The sequence below is a fragment of the Parasteatoda tepidariorum genome, chromosome 10 (assembly GCF_982258835.1).
Source record: "Parasteatoda tepidariorum strain Cologne lab strain chromosome 10, Ptep-v5.0, whole genome shotgun sequence".
Taxonomy (NCBI): Eukaryota; Metazoa; Arthropoda; class Arachnida; order Araneae; family Theridiidae; genus Parasteatoda; species Parasteatoda tepidariorum.
Window position 1 is genome coordinate 57,541,318 of NC_141764.1, and position 27,534 is coordinate 57,568,851.

Here is a 27,534-nt window from a genome sequence, read left to right on the forward strand (position 1 = left end):
AAGAAATTGTGTAGCTTAGTATACATTATTTTTATACATTTTTACTGACAATTACTCGGGTTTAAAAAATAAATGCTCTTTTAAACAGCATGATGTATGCTAATTTAAAAATTTCATATATGTGCCAATAATTGTTTTAGAAAATATTGGTGTAAGAAATATTTAATCTAAGCATGCCTTAAAAATACATTTAATCGTGTTCCTCATATAATACATAAACTTGAATACTTTATAATGATAAATGAAATTACAGATGATTATTTAACATTCCCTTCCTTGTCAATCAAATACCACAAAATTTAAATTTGTACTTCAAAGCAATAAACTTACGACTTGCAAATTGAGTGATAATACATTAACTAATGATTCTTTATTCGGCAAACTAGGGCAATTAATTATCCCATTGTTTTGTATGAAGGCAAATTGGAATTTTACGAAAATAAACTTTCACCGAAAGGGAGTGAAAATATTGAGTCAAAAGCAAAATTAATACTTCGTCGAAATCCATGACTATTTAATAAAATAAAACTGGTGTTTTCGACTTATATCATTTAAGCCATCTTGTTGTAGTTAGTATCTTTCCAGTTGTTTCAAATAAACGTTTATTTCGTGATTAATATTTTATTAATTTATAAATATACAATTGACTTCTTGCTATTTGTCTTACAACTTATAAAGGCTCGTTTTACAAGTTCCGGGAAAAAGGCATTAAATAACCAAAGAATTAAAAATGATAAATGATTTTTTTTCCTCCTAAGTAAACAGCTAATACTGTCTAATCAAACTTTTACTATTTTGATCTGAAAGTAAAAGAAAATAGGACGTAATACTTCTCTTTTTGAATTCTTTGTTTTTGAAACTATTTTCTTAGTATTGCATCATTATTCGTCCATGTTATTATTATTATTATTATTGATATCCTTGTATGCTTTAAAAATATTTATAAATTTTTATAATACTGTTTTTTAAAGTTAACCAGTATTTTTGGACCACTGCATATGTAAAATTTTGTATGAATAAAATATTTTGTTTAAGCCGTCTAAACTTCTAATCTACTCTTAAATGGTTAAAACATATTTTAAGTGATTTCCTTTCCTTATTTTTTAAGTACTTGACAATAAAGTGAATTGCTCAATGTCATAACATTTTAGCGCGCTTTATATTTTCAACCAAGCAAAATTTTTATGGTATTAGAAGATCAAGCACGGAACTTTACGAAGCATATAAAGAATCTGATGTCATTAAATTTATCAAAATTCAAAGGATTAAATGGGCAGGCCACATTATAAGAATGGAGGATAGCAGGACAACCAAAAAAGTTTTCAGTGCCAGGCCAACAGGTACAAGAAAAAGAGGACGACCAAACCTAAGATTTTTTGACTGCCTTGAAAAGGACCTACAATTCTTAAAGATAATAAACTGGAGAACCTTGGCTAAAGGAAGAATGTCTTGGCATAGGCTTGTTGAGAAAGCCATGGCCCATCCTGAGCTGTCGTGCCAATGAGAAGAAGAAGAAGTATTTTTGGACCACATCATATGTATAATTTTGTATGAATCAAATATTTTGTTTAAACCTTCTAAACTTCTAATCTTCTCTCAAATGGTATAAACATTTTTTAGTGATTTCATTTCCTTATTTTTTAAGTACCTTATTTTTAGAGTAAATTGCTCAATATCATAACATTTCAGCACGCTTTATATTTTCAACCAAACGAAATTTTTATGGTATTACGCAATTAATATTTTTATGTCACAGAAAGTTACTTTACTTATTCAACGTACCTGAAACCGGTGCATTATGATGAATCCTGGGGTCCCAAGACAACTTCAAAGTTCTAGAGGTCGCAAAGTAAGTACGTAATATTGGGGCACTTGGCCTATCTAAAAATCATTTGATTTTATTTACTAATATTGGTAAAAATTTAAGGGAAAATGTTTTGAAATCAATGCATACTGCATACATGTCAAGAAGGTAATTTATAAAAACTTACCGAATTCTAATGTTCGTACATACACTTCTTCTGAGGGAGGCCCGGCTCCTCGACTGTTATAAGCTTGAACTACTATACTGTATTCTAAATTACGGTTTAAATCTGTAATTGCAAAATGGTGTAAATGACCCTGTTGATAGCTCGTTGGTTTAAAAGTATAAGGTTCTGGATTTCTCGAATTCTTGTAGCCAACATAAAATCCATCCATGCTGCTTTTCCCAGTTTCCACGGGAACCTGTAGATTAAAAAATTTACAGTAATACTTTTTGTTAAAACCTTTGAATAGATGAGAGTCTATTTAAAGTCAGTGGAAAATATTTGTCACGTAAGAGTTGAGTCAATTCACTCGTCTAGAAGTTCATTCAAATTAGTGTCCAAATTATAATTCCTTCCAAGTTATCTTAACTTGCTATCGCAGAAGTCGAAAAAAACCATGATGAAATTCAATACTTTATAAGTATTTTAGTTCTTAGTAATAAGTAGTTTAATTATTTATAGTTCGTTTATTTTAGAGTTAATTTTTAATTTTTCATCACATATTATAAAATTTTTGTCATCCTTTCACATTTCAGTTTAAAAAAGATCTATTCAAAAACGTTCTTAAAACTATTTAAACTTGGTAACAGGAAATGTTTTAACTGACGTGCTCTTAAATTTATACATGTAGATGATAAATATACCGGTTTTGTAGATATTAATAATGCAAGTTATCAATTTATTCCCAATTTTAAAACTCCATCCATATTTTCTTTGTACCAAACTCTAAATATCTTCCTCGCGAATAAATTTGCTACTGCGAGATAAAGGCATGTTCAGTTCACTATGAAACTAAATCTCTGAATAACGACTGTAGTTTCATTTTAATTTTGAATAATATCAGGAAAAAATATTCACTCTCCTTTGAAAAATATCACTTAAACACAAAAGCCTCTCTGTCAGCTAACGTAATTTGTGTTATTATTGTTTACCCATTTGTCATTTCGACTTGTTAGAAACAGATGTATATGCATATATATGTACACTGAGGTGACATAACAAAAGTCACAGAATAACAATATACAAATACACAGATAGCAGTAGTCACGCATAAAATGTATGTATGGGTAGTGCACTGATAGGACTTTTATTTGAGTTCAAGTTATTCATCTGAAAATGTTTCTGATTTAATGTGAGATCAAGACGAGAATAAATGGATTTTAACAGTGGAATTTGTAGTAGGAGCTCGATGCATAGGAGATTGAATTTTGATAATTGGGGGGGTATTCAAAATTCCTAGATCTTTAACTTAAAACGTGTCCCGAGAATATATAATTTCAGGCATAACCTCACACTGCGGACAAAATAGTGTTTAAGCGCCTACATTTAATGACCAAGACCGCCAACGTTTACTTATTATTAATTGTGTAAGCAAGTAATAATGCATTAAATAACCGCAAATATCAGTTTGGGACGTGAAGTAGACGTGTCCGATAGGAGAGTGAGACGAAATATGTATGTAATTGGATATGACAACAGAATATTGACTCGACTGACTTTATTAGCAGAACAACATAATGTTCAGCACTTCTCCCGGGCGTGTGACCATGTGGACCCTAGACGGTAGGAAAAATATAGCTTGGTCAGATTAGTCACGATATCAGCTGCCTGCTGCAGACCCATGAGGTCAAGGATCCCACGCTGTCAACAAGGCACTATACAATCAGCTGGTTGCTCCATAAGAATCTAGGCTGCTTTTTCATGGCATGAATTGGGTCTTATAGTTCGAGTGCATCGATCTTTGAGTGGATATGGTTATGTTCGGTTATTTGGAAACACATCACTTACAGCGATTAATAGATTCCATGTACCCTAACAGCGATAGAATATTTATGGAAGACAATGCGAAATGTAACCGGGCCTTAATAGTTCGTGACTTGTTTTAAGAATATTCTGGCCAATTCCAGCGATTTATTTGGCTGCTTATATTACCCGATATGAATCCCATTTAACATTTGTCGTTGTTGTCTTGCATATGGAAGTGATAAATATTCTAAAAACATCGATCATTTATGAAATATAATTGAGAGAGCTCAAAATCCTGCAACCGCAACTCTTTCGCAATTAAATATTTCTAAAGAGATTGCATGTCTCACTATTCCTCCTAGAGGCTTCCAACTACTTGTTCATGCACTTCGTATAGCTAGACACGGTATTAAGAGATATTTCATGACTTTTGCTTCATCTGTGTGTATATTAGACAAAATCTGCATTCATTTTAATAGAATTTTGTTCATATTTAAAATTTTGTATTTATATTCATTAATTTGGAGTATTCCTTTAATATACATTAAGTGGGTATACATCTGAAATTGACTAAGTAACAATATTAGCCTTATATACATGGGATGGGAAAACGAAAAAAAACAATATTAAAATGATTTTTTTCTCGGCGTTTTTTTTTCCTTCATAGTTTAGAACAAGATTCTCATACAGAAATTCCTTAACAAAAATACTTTTAGACAACTTACTACCGAAATTTCAGTTTTTCTAGGCCGCATAAGCCCTCCTGATAGTATTCCTGCGATTAGTTACAAATGACACTATTATTGAGAAACGTAACTAATAACACTTTACTGTTCGACTCTTTTCATTTATGTTTCCGTTGGAATAACTTGTCAATGTACTTACCATTGAAAGTTAAACATTATTTTCAAATTTTTTTACTAGATTTTCAGTTTAATTGTAAAATAAATTATATTTTCCCGTAGTCTTTTTATATTTACATTATAATTTTGAAAAATATTCTCTCTTATTTCATTTTCCACAACTGCTTTTTACTGTAAAACTAATTAGACCAGCCACTAGAAGACCAATAGACATTTTTTTTTTAAAAAGTGTCAGAAAAATACATGATTAATTAAATTTTTCACTCATGAATTATTTTTTAGCAATAATTCTGACATTTATCTGCATTTCAGTCTATATCTAGAAAGACAAAACTGTGAAAACATAGCTCAACGATATCTACCTCACTTTAGCAATGCAAACTACTCTCGTAAGACAAAACAGAACAACTCACTGATATTCTTTTTTAGTTTAAATTTTGTAAAAAATCAATATGCGTTAAAAATTTTGGTTTCTTTATTAAAAAAAACTGTATTGATTTATATTTCATTAACAAATTTGTTAAAACTAATTTCTTAATTGTTAAACATCTAAATTTTCTTAAAACCTTTAAAATGATGAATAATATAAAGGTTTCAATATATATTTTATACTTAATAGTGAAACCATTATTTGCAAAGGTATATCAATCGATAAAATCATTCCAATTTATAATATCAATTATAATAAATATGTTACATTTGTAACCAATTTATATTTTCTTCTCCACTGGAGGTTAATTGCGGTCAGTGTGGACATATAACTATTTGCCCCATTTAACATTTGTACCATAGCCCCTGTTTGTTTAGGCTCAATGCAGATTGAAACTTTTCGGAGCAGTAGTTAAAACTAAAATAGGTAAAAATCATATACTACCTTATTACCATTTTTTGCTGAAATTGAAATAATTAAAACTGCTAACAATAGAGTGGATAGAAAATTTAAGAGCTACTTAGCAACAAAAATTTTTTGATCACAAATTCATAGTAGAACATTTAAAGGTATATCACATAACTTCGCGTTTAAGTGCGCTGAAAATCGACAATGGACCACTCGGAATAACTTTTGATGTAATGATCGGATCTTCACGTTCCAGCAAATATTCATATTGGTTCGAAAGGGTGATTTCAAATGTGCTAATTAATTTTTGTAGACGATATTTTAATTTACGAAATCAGACACAGAAACGTACTTTCTCTGAATCGACATACCTTTTATCCAACTGATTCAATTTTCTTAACCCTAAAATGTAGGGGATAGCCGTGATCTAGGAAATATGATCCCCATTGGACAGGAGCGTGATCTAATGCATAGACCTTAATTTTGATTTTATTTTTTGCGCATTTCACCTTATAATGAGAAATTTGTAAGTGAATTGAAAAATTTTGTATACAATTATAACAATCCTTTATTCAACGATTCGATAATGATATCTCAGGAAATTTTCAACCATTTTCGGTAAATTTAGTATTGTGCAATGTAAAAGTTTGTACTTTAAAATGATGTAAAAAATTTCATATCTTAGAATTTTTTTTTTTATTATCTTATAAAATAATAATAAGTAATAAATATTTACTAATTTTTTTTTTGCATTGGATTATTTTTAGATAAACGAATTACATAATTTTGTGCAAGTTCAAAAGTTATAGGGATATAAGCAAAACTTAAAATTCACATTAAGGGCTCCAAGCTTTGGATAGCTCTCCTGACTAAACTATGGGACCATATTTCAAGATTGTGGCTACATCCTATGTTATGGGGGTCAGAAAAGACGAATCTGTTAGAAAAAAGATATGTTTATTCAAAGGAAGTGCGATTTGTGTCTGATTTTGCAACTTAGAAGATCGTCTGCACTAATTAATTAACATTTTTGAGGTCACCCTTTCGAACCATTAAAAATAATTCCTAGAACGTGGACATTTGATCATAAGATCAAAACTTAATCAAGATTGGTCCTTTTTTTGGTGCGCCTTATATATATCACTAAATAAATTTGCCCAGTACAAAATTTAGTTATGTCCACTGTAACCCCATGCCCCCTTCCCTCCAACATTTTCGGACTGAAAATAAAACTAAATAAATAAATAAATATAATAAGCATCAATGTAAAAATATTTTTATTAATAGTCAATCTATCCCGTCTCTTTACCGGGAATTTACTTTGATAGATTAGCTTATATTTTATAATAAATAACTTTTTTAGGGGTAATAAAAAATAAACAATTTTATTACTAAGCCTAACTAGGCTTACACAAAAAAAGTTTTTTTTTTTTTTAATTTTGACTCTAGTACTATTTTTTTCGTTAAAATATTTTATCCCTGTCTTAATTAGAACAAAATTTAAAATTTTCATTGCTTTTGAACCCCTTCCTTCTTGCTCCCGTGAAAATAACGGGGTGTGATTTCGCCCGCTATTTCTCGCTGCCGTGATATTGACGGGCGGGAGTGTTCAGTAGTAAGGCGCCAATAAGAATAAAACTAATTAATTTCGTTGCCCGGAAAAAATTTTATTTCTCATTTTACACCCCTGATCGCAGTACCAGGATATTTTTAAGGAAATTGTAGATAGTTAGTTTATTTTAAACTAGTTGCATCACTAACCTAATACGTAATACAAATACAAATAGGTACTTTTGTGACCGTTTTCTTGAAATTCAACCGATCGTTAAGGGGCTAAACTGTTCTCAAAGTTTGTTAACAAAACATTTTTCAAATTAGACAATACTATTCAAATTTTATTAATGCTACTAATTTTAAAAAACAATACCTCATAAAGCATGTTTTATACTCTAGAAAATAACACTTTCTTTGGAAACCCTCTAATATATTTCGTTTTTAAAATACCAAATTTAAATGCAAAACTTCTATAAATTTTGCAAGCCAATAAATAATTTTAACCATTTTTAAAATTACATCATACTAAAATTATATATTATAATAGCATCTCTACATCTATTTTGAAAATATTTATCATGCAATGACATCCCAACACTGTTAAATTCCATAATCATATAAAATAAATTATCATTGGATTAAGTCAAATAAACATTTCATTTTAATTTCCCAAACTTTTCCTATAAATAATTCTTCCTATAAATATTCTTCTATTAAAAAAAATCTCGCTATGCCCTCTATTCAACTACTTGAATCCAGATAAACAAGTCAAACTCTTGAAAAATCACCTGGATCCTTTTCTAAGCTGTAAATGAAGTACATAAATTATAAGAGAAAGCATTAATAGCAATAGGGCCATGCAAATTTCATCTTTGAGTTCTAAACATCTTTTTTTTTATTAATGGCCCTGATTTAATCATTTACGTAATTCCTACTCCATTACTAGACATCATTCTCCTACTCCATCAATATGTTGTGAAGCTTTTAGTTAAATATACATTAGCCTCTCATAAAAGATTTATAAAAAAATACCCAAAAAAATGGCGTTGAGTTTCTAATTACTGGTATCCATCAACGCTAGGAAAACTACACCCTATTGAAGATTAGTCAATATTGACATGCTCGTGCGATTTTTCTCCTTCAGGCGTCGTTAGAGCGTTAATAAGTTTAAGAGCTTAAATTGTTCTTTACACTTTGAAGATAAATAGTCTGATGCATGCATTAGAACGTTCGAAGTTATTTTAAAAGCTCATGCGATCACACGTTAGTTACATAAAAAAGGTCAATAATGTATGAAGCACTAAATAAATGTTTTTAAATAGAAAAGTTATTGATTTTTAAGAGAACCCTGGGTATAAGACTTTTTAATAATTTATTAGTTTTAAAGAAATAGAGCATGGAGTATCGATTACAAGTATTTTCCATGAAAGAAGATTGTTTTTATGTGGGGTAAACACAGCAGTACAAGAATGTTGATTTATTATTTATAATTAAAATCCTTATTAAGGTTCATGTTTAATGAATTAAGTAAATAGTTTTATTGCCGGATGAATTTCTATTTCCCAATAGAATATAGGTCCAAATGAATGCCTTATACAATTTCATAGCATTTCTTAAGTTAGATTTTTAACACTATTACTTTAAAAGAATAGTAAATGCGATAAAAATATCATTGTTTATAAATAAACTTCAAATTTATGTACTTCAATAACTAAAAATTATAGAAAGACGCGGAGAAAGAGAGAGAGAATTATTTAAACAAGCAAAACCTTTATTTAAAAAGCAAATTTATTGCTCAAACCACCTGAAAAAAATTTATCGCCCACTTTTAGAGCAAGGGAAAATAGTGTTTTAGGTCAAAAAAAGCAGTTTAAAACTCGCAGTTACCACATAACTTCAAAATTAACAATACTATTCATAATTTCATTTCTTAAAGGTAGAATTCATCTAAATATAAAATTTTGTTTGATTGGCAGATGAATCTGGTACTGCTACAATAATTATTATTAATTTTATTTTCTTTCTAATTTTTTTGCACGCATCGCATATTTTTTTTAAAAAAAATCAGTCGATAAGCAATTTTTTTACACTTTTTTTTTAAATTTTTTATTTGGTTAGAAATATACATTGCATAAAAATGTAACACTCCAGTACTCTTAATATACCTTTCATTAAAAAAAATTATATTGCTATAATTATTTAATCCATTATGTAATAATTCATATCGGTTTATAACTCGGCAATTTTGGAATACATTTACAGCTCTGTGGTTGAAAACTACTGTAATTTTATTTAAAAGTTTTTATTTAGCAAAAATACTCATTGCAAAATATAAATATGGAAACGAAAATATTTGTTGAATGAAATACGAATGAAAATACTTTTTAAAATGAAATTTACAATTCTATTTAACTAAAAAACATACATATATTTACCTGCCATGTAACATTAATAGACTTTGATGAAATAGGTTCTGCTTTCACAAATTGAGGTGAGTTAGAAGGAGCTGAAAAACATGTTTTATATAATGTGATAAAGAATTCATTTTGCTTATACACAAAGTAATACATAAGATACTTAATTCTATCATGCAATTTATCTATACATTCACTGGAAAAATTATTAGACGCACTGTATGACTATGTAAAATCTTAATTATCAGGTGATGCGCTACAACTTTAGTGTTTTTTCGCGGCTGAAACCGGTTTACACTTGCTTATGTTCGTGTAATAATTGGTTAACATTGTAATGCAATACGTTAAAAATAAATACAAATGGGAAGCATATAAAAAATCTCCTCTACAAAAACTTTTTACATTTATGTTTAAATATAAGAGTATTGAATTTGAACTCGTGCAAAACATGCAATTATTAAAACACTACAGTTCATCTAATAATTTGGTTTAATTATTGTAATATACTAATATAATACCTGATATAATAAATATTCTATATTTATATAATATATCATCTAATTTATCCAAGTGTCGAATTTATAGTATATATCATCTAATTTCACCAATTTATACACGAACGTAATATTTACTTTATTAAAGTGACTTACTTTATTACATCCTATTATTAATTAGTATTACTTTATTACATCCTAAAGAAGTAAATATAATCTTTTATAAGTACATAAATCATATAACATATTAATGAGCTTATTGTTTGTCAAACTGCTATGGTCTATTCATAATAATATTTGAACATTATTGTTAATAAAAAAAATATATAATCATATACACTATTTGTTATTATAGTATATTTTAAATATTTATGACAGCATAAGTAAGATACTGTTAGATTATGTTTAACTTATTCATCGTAACATGTGTAAAATATTTTCATAAATATTTATTATAAGACAAGTAAATATAAAAATGACGCAATGTGCAAATGAACTAATATTTGCTTTATTAAATAAATAATCCAAAAGCAAACTGAAGCGTGTAAAATATTACTTGATTAAAATATTTCATTGGATTCAAAAATATGCAGATTGAAATAAATGTAAACACGTTTGAATGGATCAAAAATAGAAGCTAATTTTCAAGACAAGCCAGACGTGAAAAAGACAAAAAAAGCAAAAATAAACAAAACTGATTTGAAGTATAAAATTTTAAATTGCTTACAAAGAATTGAAAATAAAGGTGAGGAACAAAATTAGAAAAAACAAAGTGTTGAGAATGAAGCAAAATAAAGATAAAATCTTTGGAACAGTATTCTTGATAACTGACAAACCAGACGCACTATGAAATTTAGACTTAAGGATCGCGATAGATATGCCCGTTATCAAGAATGCGATAATTCATAGATTGTTGCACATTGTTGGAATCTTTCATATAAATTACATTCCAACAACGCCAAAATTATTTTTACTTCAGTCTCATCAGCTCAGCTTGATGCCTTGGAATCTTGTTTTATTCCTATGAATGATGTTTGAGAATCGAACCACCAGCTCTCCATTGCGCGTGGAAATGTATTTTACACTGATTCGCCCATTTCGACAACGTTGGGCTTGTTGTTGTTTTTTTCACTCTCAGCTACTACGGATTTTCCAATTTTGTTTACTACCTTTTTTCACAACTTTTTGTTCCCAATTTGACATTTTATATTTTAAATCACTTTTGTTTCTTGTTCATGTTTGGCTAATAGAAAAGAACTGGTGACTATTTTAAAGATTTTGAAGTATGTCAACCACCTGCACAGTTTTTAAGACAATGGCATTTTTTAATCAAGCAATATTTTTTTTTCGTTTAAACTGATTAAAACTTGTTTTCTGTTTAAATAATAATTCCATTATAAATTATTTCATTTACATTACTTTTTATAACAGTTAGTAAAATTATACAACATATCTTTCAAGGGGGTATTTAATTTAAAAAAATCTTTTGAGCTTTTACAAACTTTGTACACGAAATTAAATTTGATAACCACTGACATTTCTACGAAGGAACAAGTGAAATAAAACGAATTTAAAATTCTCTATACCTACGTTCTTCCAATGTAGTTATAGCAACTTCCGCACCAAACTGACTTTCCCCTAACATGTTCTCACATTTAACTCTAAAGAAATATCTCGTGTTCGGTCTTAGTCCTCGTATAATTAGAGTTGTTTCACTTCCAGGAACATGGAGCGGTCCTCCAGCTATATCACCTGTAGTATTTACTTTAATTTAGTTGTAAATTGCATAGTTTATAATGAATATAAATTAATTAATTAAACTTATTTATTACCATCAACTTGTCTCCACATAATAGTGTATCTTGTAACAGGAGAATTTCCATCAAAAGGCTTTTTCCATGTTAAACGTACACTTCTGCTGGCTACATCATAAATTTCCAAGTTTTGTGGTGCATCAGGAATATCTAAAATATGAAAGAAATGAGTGTAAACGAAGTAAATACTTTAAGGAAAGTGCAAAGGAATTATGTCCGGTCATTTAATATGCTTTTTCTTCATAAAGTAGGAACTATTCACATAAAAAAAATTTACAGCAAATTCTAATATATTTAATATTGCTCATAAATATTTTTTTTTCAACTGTTCACACGTAAGTAGATAGTTTAAAACATTAGCAATTATTTTGTTTTTATTCATACATAAAAAAGAATTGGGTATTCATTGTACTACGGATGCTAAAGTAAGAAAACTGCTAACAAAGCACAAATAAAATACGGAAAAATGGATAGACTATAACTTAGGTTCTATAAACACAAACCTTCCTCGATGAATATCAACTAGCATCCGAAAAATAAATAGACATAGAGAAAACTAAACAGAGGGACGATCTTGAGCAAGATAGTAAAAAAAATAGGAACGATTCAATTTATACCCAGCTATTGATTCTGGAACAACTAATTCTGTTACAATCTAATCAGCTGTTTGCTGATATTAATAACACTTAATCTATTGTTGATTGACCCTATTGCCGCCTTCCTTTATTATCTTATGCAGGCTTGTTCCTACTGCTTAAATCACTTGTTTATCTCTTTATTATTCTACTGTCATTTGGTGTTTAGACACAGTAGAAGGTTCCTGTTTATGGAATCAAAACTATAGTATGTCCATTGCTATACTTTATTTCTTGATTCAAGTTGTTTTTGTTTAATTTTTAAATTATTTCAATTTTTTCTCCATTTAATTTCAATGCTCTTTTTCGTAACTATAAAAGCTTGCAATTTAAACTTTTTATTTTACAAAAGTTTAAACAGCCTGTCATTTGGTGTTTAAGCACAGGGGAGGGTTCCTGTTTATGGAATCAAAACTATAGTATGTCCATTTCTATACTTTATATTTTGAATCAAGTTGTTTTTGTTTAATTTTTAAATTATTTAAATTTTCTCTCAATTTAATTCTGATGCTCTTTTTTGTAACTTTAAAAGCTTGTTATTTAAACCATTTTATTTTACAAAAGTTTAAACAGTGTTCTTCATTTTTCTTATTTGGTTTGAATATGGAATAGTAATAGAAAGTAGTTCGAAATCATTGATATTAATTATAGTTATTTATTATATATAATTATGCATGTTACCTTGAACTGTTATTTGGATGTTGATCGAATCTTCACCAAAACTATTTGTAGCAGTACAAGTCATTAAAGCAGAATCTTTCCTTTCTGACTTTTCTATGGAGAATATTGATTTCAGACCATTTTGAACATTTTCAGCTGTTTGAGAATAGCTGTTTTGAGTAAATGTTTATAATTATTGCTCAGCAGTCTACGCTATAACAATCAAATAGATAAAACAATCGATAATATAATAAACAAATAGATAAAACAAATGAATGTCATATGTTTAAACATTTTATTTTATCTCATAACCGTCGTTGAACAGCCGACCCAATTTTAGGTTTACGACTAATTTGAAATTACAAGTTTCATTTTTCACTATAAATTAGGAAGAAAACATTAATTTAACACATTAATTTTCAGCGCATAAAAATCAACGCCCATTTTTGTCTTATGAAAAAACTAAAAAAAAAAAAATATTAATTTAAAAATAAATAACCAAAACAAAAGAAGTTTATTATCAAAAAATGTCTCCGTTAAATGTGCTTCCTAATCTCTTATCGGCACTTAAATTAAAGAAAACCTTTAATACAAATTTCGAAGCTTAGGTTCTGAATCACTTAAATTTTCGTTTTCAGAAACAATCCAAATATGCTTCTTTATGTACCATTCAGTTTTTATTAATAGCATTTTCAGACAGAATTTGCACTTTATTTAAAAGTAATTGACATGTTCTACCATATTTTAAGATCATTTGAAACAGTTAAATTTCCTTTAGCAAACCTGATATTTAAATGAAAATTTGGCAAATAAAACCAGTCAAGTATTTCTTTTTTTTTCGAATACGACTAGTTTTCTGTGCTTGAATTAGTTTTAGAAAAACAACGATGAAAGTTTTAAAATTTAAGTACACTAACTAACACTCAACTAAATTTTACTCACCCAAATCCAATCAGATGTGAGTTTCTAAAAAAGACTTTATAATAACATTTCAAAACAAAAAGTCAGATAAATTTAAATGAAATAATATCAACTTTCAAGTGCTTTCTGAGTGAAAAGAAACCAGTTGAGCACCACTAACTTATCTATTAAGTCATGAAAATTTTAAAATTAAATTGGACAAATATTGCTTCATTAAGAATTTAATTATTAATGCAGTTTTCAATGAAGTGTTAAAGAATCCCTATCATTATAAGTAGAATTAAAAGTGTTCTATTGAGAAAAATATCAAAATTCAAAAAAAATTTATAAATAAAAAAATATATGGTACATACACAAAAAAACATAAACTGGGTTCAAATACCAAATAAAGAGCTTGCAAGAGAACTAAAAAATAGTTTCTTTTGATTTTTTGCTACATTTTTTTATCCCTTTAAAATTGAGCAGTTTTTCGTTCAAACTATTGCCCAAAGTAACTTATTTTCGTTTATTTATGTTCCTCTCTTAACTTAATTTTTTACTTGAAAAATAAACTTTCAGGGTCAGCGCTATTTGGACGCAATAATTATATAACGAATAAAAACGAATAGTTACTTTGTTAAGTTTGGGATAACTCTTTATCTCAGATTTCTAAAAAATAAACCATTTCCTTTCCTCAACTGATATTGACTGTTGAATTTTAAGCAAGTGTGTTCTTAGAGATACCCTTAAAATATATTTTATTGATATAAAATAATTTATCACTTTTAGTGCTTCAGAAAAACACTAGTTACCGTTTAAATGCGAGCATTAGATTGAAATCCAAAACAAAATATCGAAATTTAAGCAATTTTCACGCAATTCGTATTCGCAAAACTTTCACGGATTTTAGAAATAAAACTGTTATTCTTATTGATTATCAGTAAAATTCTCGCAGCAACAAATTCCAACTCCTATAAGTAATCAGTTTATTTTGAAGCTTTAGATTAAAATCATATTTCAATAGCTGTATATATCAATCTGTTAATCATTTATTAAAATTATGAGCACGAATACATTTTAATGAAGAAACATTTTAGGGGGTAAAGAATAAATAATACTCAAAACTTCAAAAAAATATTTTCACACTTTCATAGACGTCAAAACTTTGCAAAAAAAATTTTAGTTTAGTTTTTCTTTTGTAATATTTAAAAAAATAGTACTTTATAATCTAATTTTACTAAGTGCATCATAAAAGTGGAAGAACACCAAAAATCAAGTTTTTTTTAATTCCTTATTTTCTTAATATTCTTTAATATCTTAATATCTTTTTCTTAAATAATAATAAAATAAAATTGCATTTACATATTATAAGCTCTTAGTAAGGTCTAAACTCTATTGAATAAACTTATACACAGATCTATAGAAAGAATAGATTTTATTAAAACAAAATTGTCTGAGTACAAAATATTTAATGTTTTTATGTACAAAACAAATTAAATAAATATATTGTGTTTCTCCTAACTTTTAAAAGCGATACATGGAAGAAACGAAAATATATATTTCCTAAAAGTAATTAGTATAATTATTTTATCCTATAAAAAATTTCCACATTATAAAAAATTTCAATTCAATTTGCGAGAAGAAATACTGGCACTCAGGGTGCTGGCTCTTTTTAACCAAAAATCCATTATTACCGGAACATGTAACGGATCAAAAATTTGATATAGCCTCATTTTTGCAGCAATTATCCACTGAATCACTCTAATTAAATAAGTATTACTCTAAAAATTACGGCATAATGTTTTACAATAAAAATGAATTTTCGGTGAAAAGAATTTTACGAATGATGCACACAAAATACATATACTTTATACTTTCATTTGACCCTGGATTTTTTCAGTTACAACGATGACGAAAAAAATTTTATGTGTTTTAATTCACTCCATTACATATGCGTAAATGATGTTTATGACTGTACATAAGTTATGATATATTTCAATTTAGTTATTTACTTAATGGGAACAATATCTATAAAACTGAAATATATTCATTGTCTTTATTTACTCACCGTGGTTCCCTAATGAAATCTATAAGAGCGCCATTTTTCCTCCAAGAGAATGAGATAGGCTGGTCGCCCTCTGGGGAACACTCAATTACAGCCTTATCACCTCGTCTTACAGTAATGACCAGGAACTTTGTGACAAAGTGAGGAGCACCTAATAAAAATATATTAACAATTACCGTTTATTCAGAGATAAATTGACCAGCAGAAAATATCAACTTAATGAAATTTATGGATGCTTAATATAACAAATGATTTTTAACTTTGAAGTATTTTGTATTTTGGATCAAATTTGACACTATAACTTTAAGTTGAAAGATAAGAAAACACGGAATCAGAAAAATTCAACGGAGTTTGCTCATTTTACTAAGCATTAAAGCCTGATTATAATAAAATAGAATTTTACGGACGTTATGAATTTTATTTACAGAAAACTTAATTTAAAAATCCGAAATAACTCGAGATAATCGAGAAAACTTACAAAACATTTGTTTGCTTAAAGGGTTAATATAATCACATAATTACTTTCTTTTATATTTATATTACATCTATTTTCATCCATGTAATGATCGACTTCTATATATACTTATAAAGACTTTTTCCCAAACAAAAAAACTAAGTTCATTTAAAAAATTTTGAAACAATATATTAGATGTTTTTTGTCCAGGCAATATATTAAAAACAATTCAAAATCATTAAAAAGTAAGCAGAAGATTTTTCTTTAGGCAAACCATAAAACAGTTCTTAAAAAAGAAACAATTTGTATCATTTTGTAAAAAAATCATATTTTTGAGAACTTTGAAATTGTACATTTGAAATTGTACTTAAAGAGTTTTGACTTCAAAAAGTTTTGACTTCAAAAAGTTTTAAACTCGGCAAACTTTAAAATCTAGAGCTTGGAATTTAAAAAAAACTTAATTTCATGGTATTAAAAAATATATAAAAGATGAAGAAGTTTTTCGAATTAAGTGCTTGAAAATGAAATCAAACACATGAATAAACAAATTTTAACAGTATATATAAAAAAACAAATTCTGTCATAACTAGATACTTTTTTGTCTTTTTCTTTAGATATATCTTTAAAAGTGATATAACTAAAAAATACAGGATTTTAATCAACCTGTATTGAACAGGATCAACCTGTTCAATCAGCACCATTGCACATAAAATAAAAATTTTTATGTGAACGATTCCTAGTAAATGAATGGGCACTGTCGGTGATATAAAATTCAAGGTGAAAAAATTCCGCAAAATTTTGAAACAAATAATGAATCGATGAGGAAGAGTCCCGGACAAGGAATTTAATTGTGAAAAGTGAACGGATGGCTTGTAGATTTGAACATCCTGCTTGTATAAACGGATTATGACAGTAAAAAAACTAAAAAATCAATTTCATGAAACTTTTCCGTTTATCATGAAACGCTTTCCTTTTCCGTACGACAATGTGGGAAATAGACGCAAAATTAAAATTTTTGACTAATATTAGGTTATAGGGGATTGATAGATTGCAGCTAAAGTAATGAAAAAATACTAATAACTGCTTAATTCAGTTGTTTCCATTTTAAAGGGTAAATATTTATTTTTTAATGCAAATAAGCAAATATATTTTATGTCCTAAAGGGAACACAAATTTATTACTGAAATCAAATTATTTATACAAAAATTGAATGTTTCAAACTGTATCATGTTCTAATTACATTTGTTAACTTACTATGCACTGTCAGTTTAACGATTGCGCTAAGTCCCGAACCAACTCCATTGTTAGCTTCACAAAGGTAAAAGCCAGCATCAGAACCTTGGACACTTCGAATGTTCAATGAACCATTCATCAATATATGAATGTGAGAACTACTCACAATTGTGCGAAATTCATCAGGCAGTTCATCTGCAAAAGAGGAAACTTCATTTTTGATACATTCTAAACAATATACATACGTATTTTCTCTGGAAAAATACATACTTTATACATATACGTGAACAAGTTTAGTCTTTAGAAATAGTTTGTAGCGGGTACACTTAATACTTAAAATATATAAATGAGAATAAAATTATCCTAATGTATTTTTTTATAAAAACAATTCAGAGAAAATACCCAGTTGTTTTGTTCTTTTTTACCTCCATTTTATACTTTTTCAGATATTAGATTAACAGTATTCAAAAGCAGTGATTGTTCGATATATAAGTGGTTATTCTCAAAAAATATTACACAATAAGAAAAAATTTGAATAAATTCTTAAAAATCGATGATGACATATAAAACAAATTAACAAAATTCCATATTATTGTTTTTAAACAATTATTATAGTTTTTTTTTGTTTTAAGTTAATTGAATACAACTAATTAATGATTTCATACATTAAACGTGTAACATAACGAAACTGTAATAGCGTAACAAAATATTTTAATGTTTAATTAATTAGAAATATTATATTATTAACACTTTTTTAATGTTTAAATTAAATGAAAATAACTTGTATCACCTTGAACATAGTAAAAACCTCCGGATCAATTTACGGTAAAAAAGTACCGACACACTGGGTACTGATAAATTTCAACATGAAATCCATTTATACCGTGACATGCTGCAGAACAAAAAATCTGATATATCGAAATGTTTATAATAAAATTAATCAATCAAATAGATGTTACTGCTATCATTTTAAGGTAAAAATGGCTTTAATGGTAAATTGGATTTTACGGACGATGTACCAAAAGTGCTGTTACTTTATACAAAAATTTGATCTAGATTTTTTTGACAATATGAAAAGTGAAGAAAATTTTTGTTTTGTGCCTTTCTGTAGATAAATTTCTATAAATATACGAAAATTTGTTTATTGAATTATGTCAAAATAAGAAAAAAGAGAAAGAGTTTCATACAATAGCACCATAAGAGTTTTTTTCAGATTTTTTTCATAAGTTTTAGGCAAATATTTATAAAAAGTAAGTAAAATCGGGTACCTATTGTAGACAATAAATTACTAAATACTCACTTTGAGCCATTTTCCAGCGTACATGTGGTAAAGGAGCACCATCCGCTTGACAATCAATTCTCGCAGGTTTGTTGGCTACGGTTGAAACATCCGTTGGACGCAATATCCACCTTGGAGGCACTAGATAACTCAATATTATTGAAATATTTTATTTATATTTAAAATCCTATTACATTTACGAACAATATAGCTTCAATTAATACACTGTAAAAAAGACTGTGGAATTTACGTATAAAAAACTGCCAGCTGATGTGCTAGTATAAAATCATTAATTTAATAGAATTTTTTTTTATTTCCCATGAGCTGCACAATCAGTCTTCCCCATGAGCAGACCTTGTGCGTTCTCCAGAAGTGGTATCCTCTCTTTCAGGACCCCCACAATGGGTGAGATACCGTTGGCCATGTTAATTTGGACGTCTAGTTTCTGCCACACTAGATGGCAGCACCGTAACTCTATTTGGATGCTAAAGTGCACTAGGAATTTAATTTTGCCGGAAATGCCAAGAGCCAATAAGGCACTCCAGGGATCTTTTACATGCCGCATAATCATACGACATGGTCGTTGAGGATTTTCTGCATCCCGAAAATCCGGTGTCTGGGCCGGGGATCGAACCTGCAGACTTGGGCTCAGAAGGCCGACGTAGAAAAATACTGCTATTTAAAAAACAAATATCTGTTTTTTTTTAAGATCGTAAGTGTTGCTATTTAAGCAAACAATCTCAGTTGATTTAACAAACAAAAACAGCTAATTTATCAAAAATTCCACAAAATAACTATGCTAGCATTGTGGTTGGTGTGAGCCGATAGCGTCATTCGTATTTACAGTCGAAGCTGTGATTCAAACCTGATATTAAAATTTTATTGAGAAGCGAGCCCTCTGTCTTTTGAACTGCTACAACTCTAGCATATCAATTTGAAGAAAAATAATATTTTTTTAGTTTAAAAGTGTTTCTTGTTCAAATAATATTTAAGTGTAAAAAAATAATAAAACTGTAATAGCCGTGGTAAAATATTTGGCAACTTAACTTACCAAAATATTTAAACTAAAGAATTATAATAATCAGGTTGACTATATATTTGACAATAACATTGAATCGCAGTTTTATTTATATGACGTTCAAAAAAAAAATAGTTGCTGAAAAATATAGTATAGAACAAGTATAGAATATAAAATTGAAATTAATTGAAAAAAATGTAGTTATTGTACTGGTAAGAAAAACTGCATGGCAAAAACTAGAATTTGAAGACTGTAAAAGAAACGGGAATTTTTTACATATCGTGGATAGCGGATAAAAGCAGAAACAGAATATGTATTTTTCTTTTAACAGTTTTTTTTTCAATGAAAAATATGTTTCTCTTCCGAGTAATTTACAGTAATATTTCACATTGCAGGATGTACAATTACAAACCATTCAACCCAGATTAGATAAATTAAAGTGAAAACAACTACTGTTACAGTTTTAACAAACATACAATTTATTATATTCTGTTTTGTTTTTCGATTTTTACAAAAAGTGTAAATAACTTATGCTACACTGGAGGTATGTATTTTTGACAATTATGAATAATGGTAATCTAGATTTTTAATTAGAAAACTAATATATTCTGATAAGAAATCTGAAAAATTGCAAAGATAAATAAAATTTCAGGTGCTTTTAACAGTATTTTAAAAGAATTTTTTTCAGTATGCATTTTAACTGAGGGTATGTATTTTTGTCAATTCTAAATGATGAAAATCGAATTTTTTAATCAGAAAACTAATATATTCTGAATAAAAATTTAAAACATTGCATACACATATAAAATTCCAAAGTATTTATAAAAAGATACTGTTTTTCAAGAAGAAAAAAATAAATAAAATATATTTGCTTTTATTTCAGTGAGTAAAATTACAGTTAGCTGAATATATTTAAAGCATTCATAGTTTCTAAACTGAAAAGCAAAGGCATATAACTCTTTGTATAATATGCATTGTATAATAAGCAACATATACTTTCGTATACGCTATGCAGCACAGCTAAGTCAAAGGAAGAAAGAGCAACTTTAACTGTATAAGTTTCTGGCTTAATGCGTTTACGCTTGAAGAATCTCCGGTCAATATTTTGCCAAGTCATGGAAAATAATTTGAATACACATAAATATGAAAAGTTTTAGTTAGTGTTTCTGCCTGACATCACAAATTCACAAAGATTACGATTGATCGGAATAGTTATAACGAAATGGCGGTTTGCGCTTCAATTTTGCTCGAGACATTTACGGTAGTTAGAAGTAAATAAGGGAGCATAATCATATTATAAATCATTCGTTTTATCAATGTTGTAACAATGTTTGTTTGAAAATGTTAGTTGAGGGCATATTAAGTAAAGTTTTCAAAATTCTTGAGCCGTTTTAATTAATATAGTTTAAACAGTTAAGATTTAAAAAAAAGCGTCTTAAAATAATGGCTGTTGACTGAAATTGTAAATGGTCTGATTATTTCGGCATCTTTTAACACTAGAATGACCTAAACGGTCATTTTGACCACAAGCGAACTTTGAGAGGTGCTATGCCCTAAAAGTATTGTACCAGTTCCCTTGACTTTCGTGACTTTTCCTTACTTTTTATGGTCTTCAAAGGTATTAAAATTTAGTAGGTTTTTTAATAAACGCATAAAATGATGTCTTACCTAGAAATACCGTAGCGGGTAAAATGACTGCTGTAGTGACTTGAGTGTATTACTTGGAAAGATCACATTCTTTCTCCACCATTGCTTATCTATTTTTTTTGATCATGTACTTGACTAAATTCACAAAAAAAAATTTTCCATGAAGAAAATCCCCATCCTGCCAGCTACCACTCACCCATCCATTGTAATTGCTTATGCAGTTCTTTTCTGATAGTTTCAAATTATGAGCTTGTGATTGGCTTATAAAGTTTAAAACAAATTTGTCTTTTCATTCGAGAAATGATAGTTATGTGACAAATTCTAGTTTGTTTTTTATAGTATGAAAACAACTAGTCAAAATATATTCAGTATATGAAAAATAGGCATTAGTAGTTCTAATTTAAAATACGTTTGACTGTGTAACTTGTCATCAAATATTTCTTGATCAGTTTGATATATCTAGAAAAGATACTCAGAGAAGTGACTTGGTGAAAATGTCGTCATGAAACTAATGGGTTCGTTTCTTTGTGAGAACAGAAATTACCCAACATGCATTGTTTCACATCCCTGAAAATTGCTCACTTTTTGAAGAAGAAAAAAGTTTTGCTACAATACGGTTAAATTGAAAGGAAATCCAACCTATTAGCAGAGCTAAAGCTAACTTATACTTGCTTTAATAATTATTCGAATAAGGAACTCAAAAATAATTACTATAAGCCGCTTTTAATCTAAAAAAATGCCCGTATCATAAGCAATATTCATAACTGTGAAAGTGTAAATATAGTATTTAATCATACAAAACTTTCTGAAAAAACAACCTTTTAAATTCTGCCAACAGCAGCTTGGATATGCTCGATCAAATAAAACTTTTCTATGCTGCACGAGGGATTTATAGAATATGGTCAGTTTTGATTTTTCAAACTTCCTAGATATTGCAGCTAAAAATTCGTGATTTTTTTTAATGAGAGAAACACATCTCAAATTTCTCGAAAGTGCTTTATTTTGAGTTTTCCCAGCATATTGACTTTTGCCCCTTTGACTTTTCTGAAATTACATTAAAATGTCACGAAATTTTCATTAGCAACTTTAATTTCAAATGATGTGCTAATGCCTAGAAAAATATGTAATTGATTAATAATTATATTATTTTTCAATGAAAGAGAAATACTTTTTTTTATGTAATAACTGATCGTTATCATATAAAATACTGCAAAATTTGAGTTGAAAATCAAATATGTATCATTATTTTCTCATTGCAGTCAATATGACCGCATTGATCGTTCCAAGTAGGTAAAAATTTCAGTCCTACTAGTGTTAAAATGTTGCGTTCCTTCATTACGACAGAAGTGCTAAAATTATATATGGGCAGACATTATTTCATGTAACAATATAATAAATAAAAAAATATATGTTTCGATTACTATTAAGGAAAGCTTTTATGGTTTGGCTTGTTATGTATTTTATTTTATAACATTCAATTACAGATAAAACCACTTATTTAAAATTTAAAACAATGTAAAACTCCAAAAATTCGTTTTGTAGAGGGTTTTCTCTTACCTTTAACAGTAAGAACAGCACTACTTGATCCAGAAGCAACATCATTTGTTACAACGCATGTGTAGTTTCCATTATGCATATGAGTGAGATTTTTGAAAGTCAAGATTGAAATTGACCCATCCTCTTCCTGTAATATATTGACGTTTAGCTTGTGTTCTTCAATCCGTCGTCCATCTTTAAGCCATCTTGTTGTTAATGGACCATCCCCACCTAATACAATGCAGTTGGCTACCGTTCTCATTCCTTCGTGTAAGTTGTCTTTAAATGAAAAGAGAGCCACTTTTGGTCCAGCTGCAAGAAAGTTAATGATCTTAAAAAAATTATATTTATATATATCATATACTCTACACATTAACAAACATTTGGATTAAAAGTAACAACATTTTTGTAAGAATTTTGTAAGAATTTTGTTAAAATTGTCTTCATACTTTTATACTTTTACTTATTTATTTATTATTATTCATAGAAAATTATGTTTCTTTTCCTTTCACTGAAATGTGGCGACAATACTTTGAAATAATGGTTTATTTGCATAAAATTGTCTGAAGAGAGGTCATTTTATGGAGGCCATTCAAGGTATAAAATATTTTCAATTAATTTAATAGAAAGGTTTATAATCAAATTAAGAAAAAACTGCTTTTTTTAATTTTCGTTATTTACCCAATTTTGCGTTTACTCAGGTATAGAGCACTTGTCTCTAAAGGTGATGACCCAAGTTCGAGAACCAGCTGCAGCCAGTTGATGCAAATTCTGCTCTTGTATCGCACCAGCCACGGTGCTGACGTAAAATATAATCAGTAGTAGACTGATCATGGGTCAGAATCCCCAGTCATATGACAAATCGTGGAAGGTTAGCGGGTTAGCTCATTCACTCCATCAAAAAGTCCTCCACAGAGGCTTGTTTATCCCAATGCTTGATAAAGGTGAACCCTTGTCTTCCAGGTTTGGTTAAAAACTACAAGGCTACGGGGTTGAACATTGATAGTTGAATAGGGTTAGCTATACAACGCTATAAAATATTTATAAGGCACGTATCCTATTTGTATTAAAATAGTTACTAAAATTAATTATCACGCTTTCGATGTGTTAACCCCCTGATAAAAGTTGCAAGAAGCGTGATTATTTTCTATAGATTGATTAACGGATATGGTAATTTGCAGTAAAAAGAAAAATTTACCTCGTATATCAAGACGAAATGTTTGCACTACAGGTTGAACTCTTTCATTGCTTGAACTAACTTCGCAACTGTATAATCCTTTGTCCTCCTCATGGTGTACCTCAGTGATAAGAAATGTACCATTTGGGAAAACTCGTTGACGCTGATTAAGAGGTAGAGGAATATTGTCTGAAATCAAACTATATATTCTTACTTTTTTTTCTCAGTTTGAAACTTAAATTCGAAACAAGAGAATAAATGTGTAAAGTTAAAGTATCCTACTGAGTAATAAAACGCGTAAGAATCGAAATATATTGTTACGACATAAGAATAGACAACAGAAATATTTCATTGTGAATTCCTGAGGAAAGGCGTTTGCTTTTGGATATATATATATATATATATATATATATATATATATATATATATATATATATATATTACTTACTTATTATTTCCCACCCCCTTTTTTTCATATGTCTATAATTTTTCTTTGTTTTATTCTTCATTTTGAACTTATCTAATGAGTGCTGTTTACTTGCAGCTTAAGCGCAATAAATGTTACTTATTGTTTTTCTTAACTTTCTTAGTGTTTTCTTGTATTTATTTATTTATTATATATATATATATATATATATATATATATATATATATATATATATATATATATATATATATATATATATATATATATATATATATATATATATATATATATATATATATATATATGCGTGTGTGTGTATTTAAACAATAAAAATTTCAAATTCAATTACTTTTCGTAAAAGAAACGCATGTTTTATTTAAATGCATGCGTACATATGAAATTGATAGAAGTTTTCTGTTAAAAAAAAAGAAACTGCCTAAGAGAATATTTTACTTTACTTTAAGATAAGATTTTACTTAAGTTTTTGAATAATCATAAATCATCAGTTTTCCCTCCATTTTGCGAGGCAAAACGCTTTAAATAGTTGACTATATTGCAAATTTACAATCCTATTAGTATCTATTAGTGGACTCTAATGACTCTCTCTTTATTTTGGAGATTTCTCTCTTGGTTGCAGTTGGTTGCAATTGTAATGCAAGCTTTTATTTCTCTTAAAATTTGTTACCTGAGCTAAACAAACTTTAAAAATTAAGTTTCTTTTTATTTACTTAAGAAATTGCAAAGCAGAAGAGTCGGTCGTTAAAAACCTCTGGATTGGAAAATCACAACCCGGTTGATAATAACAGGCTGAGCATAACAGGTTCAGTACAACAGGCTAAGCCCTGAATTTCAGCAAATTTCATGTTCTTTCAGAAGTAAAATTATTGAAGGGAAAAAGACAAACCAAAAGACTTTTGAAGCAATAGTTTTTAGCGACATTGTGTTTGAAACACAAGAAATTAATTCTGATGATTTTCTTCAATTTTTTTAAATCATTTTTGTTCTTATACAAGCAAAACCTTTCACAATTGTTAAAATGTATCCATTACCTTGCTCAAAATGACGTGTTCACTTGCTAAAACTAAAAGGATAATAATTAATAGTTGTAAAAATGTTTTTATTAAATTTTAAAAAAATATTGTCTATCTATTGTTTGAAGCAAATACATACATCAGCTTTTAAAGAGTTTTAAATTTTTTCGACATTTATAAAGCACTTCCTAGATTGGTAAATTTAAATTAATACACTTAAAACTGACATAAGATATTAGTTATTATACCTCTCTTCCATTTTATGACATCAAATGGATATCCACCAAATGGACAGGTCATCGCATATCCAGCTCCAGCCAATGCGGTCACATTATCTAATGGCCTTACGAATAGCAGTCCAAATACATTTAAGCGCTTAGAATGCATCACTTGACCAGCATCATTGATCGCCTCACATGTGTACAGTCCGCTATCTTTAACGTCTACAGATGTAAAATTGACGTAACTTGTTACGGCATTTTCAGAACTTAGATAAGTGCTTACTAAAATTCCTGGACGAGTTGCTACCGGCCAAATTCGATCAAGAAGCCAACGAATACGAGGTTCGGGATTTCCTGTTGCAATGCAGGTTAAAGATACGAAACTTCCAGAACGAACAGTCATTTCAGGGAAGAATGATTTGAGCTTTGGTGCTAAATCTGTAAATCAGTAATGCAATATTAAAATATATTTTATGTATTATATTGATTTCAAGTTCAGAAATATATAACTATATGTAATAAAAATTACACAGCAAAAACCATTAATACACTTAATTAAAGTTATAGTTAAGTGTATAAATATAAATAAAGGAACGGACTTTATTAGATAATAACAATCTCCTTAAATAAAAATTACAAATTAGTCTTGATGAAACAATTAAACATGAAACAAATCGTTTGTTTATTTTAATTTCTTACTACTATTAAATCAAAATTTTTATACCATTTAAATAAAATTACATTAAATTTTAAATAAATGTTTCATTGTTTCTGCCCTTATTAATCTTCACACAAATACACTGTCAAAAAATGGATACTCAAATTTCCCTAAACATTCTTCGTTTTTAACGATACTGTTTCCAGGTATGGATGTTTTGTCACAATTATCGTCACTTTTTCGAGGAAACGAATTTCGCCAAAAGTAAAGAAATATTTCGTCATTCTAGTTAACAATCTCCCACAATGTAGTGCGGTGAGGATCCGATTTCAGGAAACAGTTCTGTCATTTATTTGATAGTTCGCGATATGTCATAAATCAATATTAAATAATTTTCAAAATAAACGAAATCCAGCTAAATGATTGTTGAATCGTTGAAACTGAGAGTTTTGCTTCTAAGTGTGTAGAAGTAAATAGTATTTACTCCTTACATTTTACTATCGATGCTATTTTCTAAATCTATGAAAAAATTTGCTAATAGGATCCTATCTTGCTTGATCATTATTACGTCATTCCATCATTAAAAACCAACAAGTTAAAGCTAGCAAAATTATTATTACGAAATATGCTTTTCTTAAACTGTATACTTTATGTGTCTAAAGTGTAATTTTTTTCACAATTAGGCATTATTATCATTTTTAGGGCGATTATTAATAGAGTAGCACTTAGATCACATCTACAAAATCATCTATGGAGGATATTGTTGGGGTTAGAAAATTGTTAATCCTTTGTTTTAAATGTGTTTGTGGTGTAAAATTAACAATTACTATTTTATGAAGTAAA

General features: G+C 28.4%; 1 protein-coding gene across 1 annotated transcript in view; it reads right to left on the minus strand.

Moving 5' to 3' along the window:
* Positions 1-27,534, minus strand: part of LOC107452961 (cell adhesion molecule Dscam1) — a 92,958-nt gene that overhangs the window by 14,572 nt on the left and 50,852 nt on the right. The window contains exons 7-18 of the mRNA XM_043045027.3: positions 26,061-26,471; positions 24,376-24,543; positions 23,199-23,489; positions 18,998-19,117; positions 17,719-17,892; positions 16,014-16,161; positions 13,067-13,215; positions 11,769-11,900; positions 11,527-11,688; positions 9,464-9,534; positions 1,992-2,226; positions 1,783-1,881 (exon numbers count right to left, since the gene is read on the minus strand). Coding sequence (XP_042900961.2) covers positions 1,783-1,881; positions 1,992-2,226; positions 9,464-9,534; positions 11,527-11,688; positions 11,769-11,900; positions 13,067-13,215; positions 16,014-16,161; positions 17,719-17,892; positions 18,998-19,117; positions 23,199-23,489; positions 24,376-24,543; positions 26,061-26,471 — 2,160 coding nt within the window. The remainder of the gene's footprint in view (positions 1-1,782; positions 1,882-1,991; positions 2,227-9,463; positions 9,535-11,526; positions 11,689-11,768; positions 11,901-13,066; positions 13,216-16,013; positions 16,162-17,718; positions 17,893-18,997; positions 19,118-23,198; positions 23,490-24,375; positions 24,544-26,060; positions 26,472-27,534) is intronic.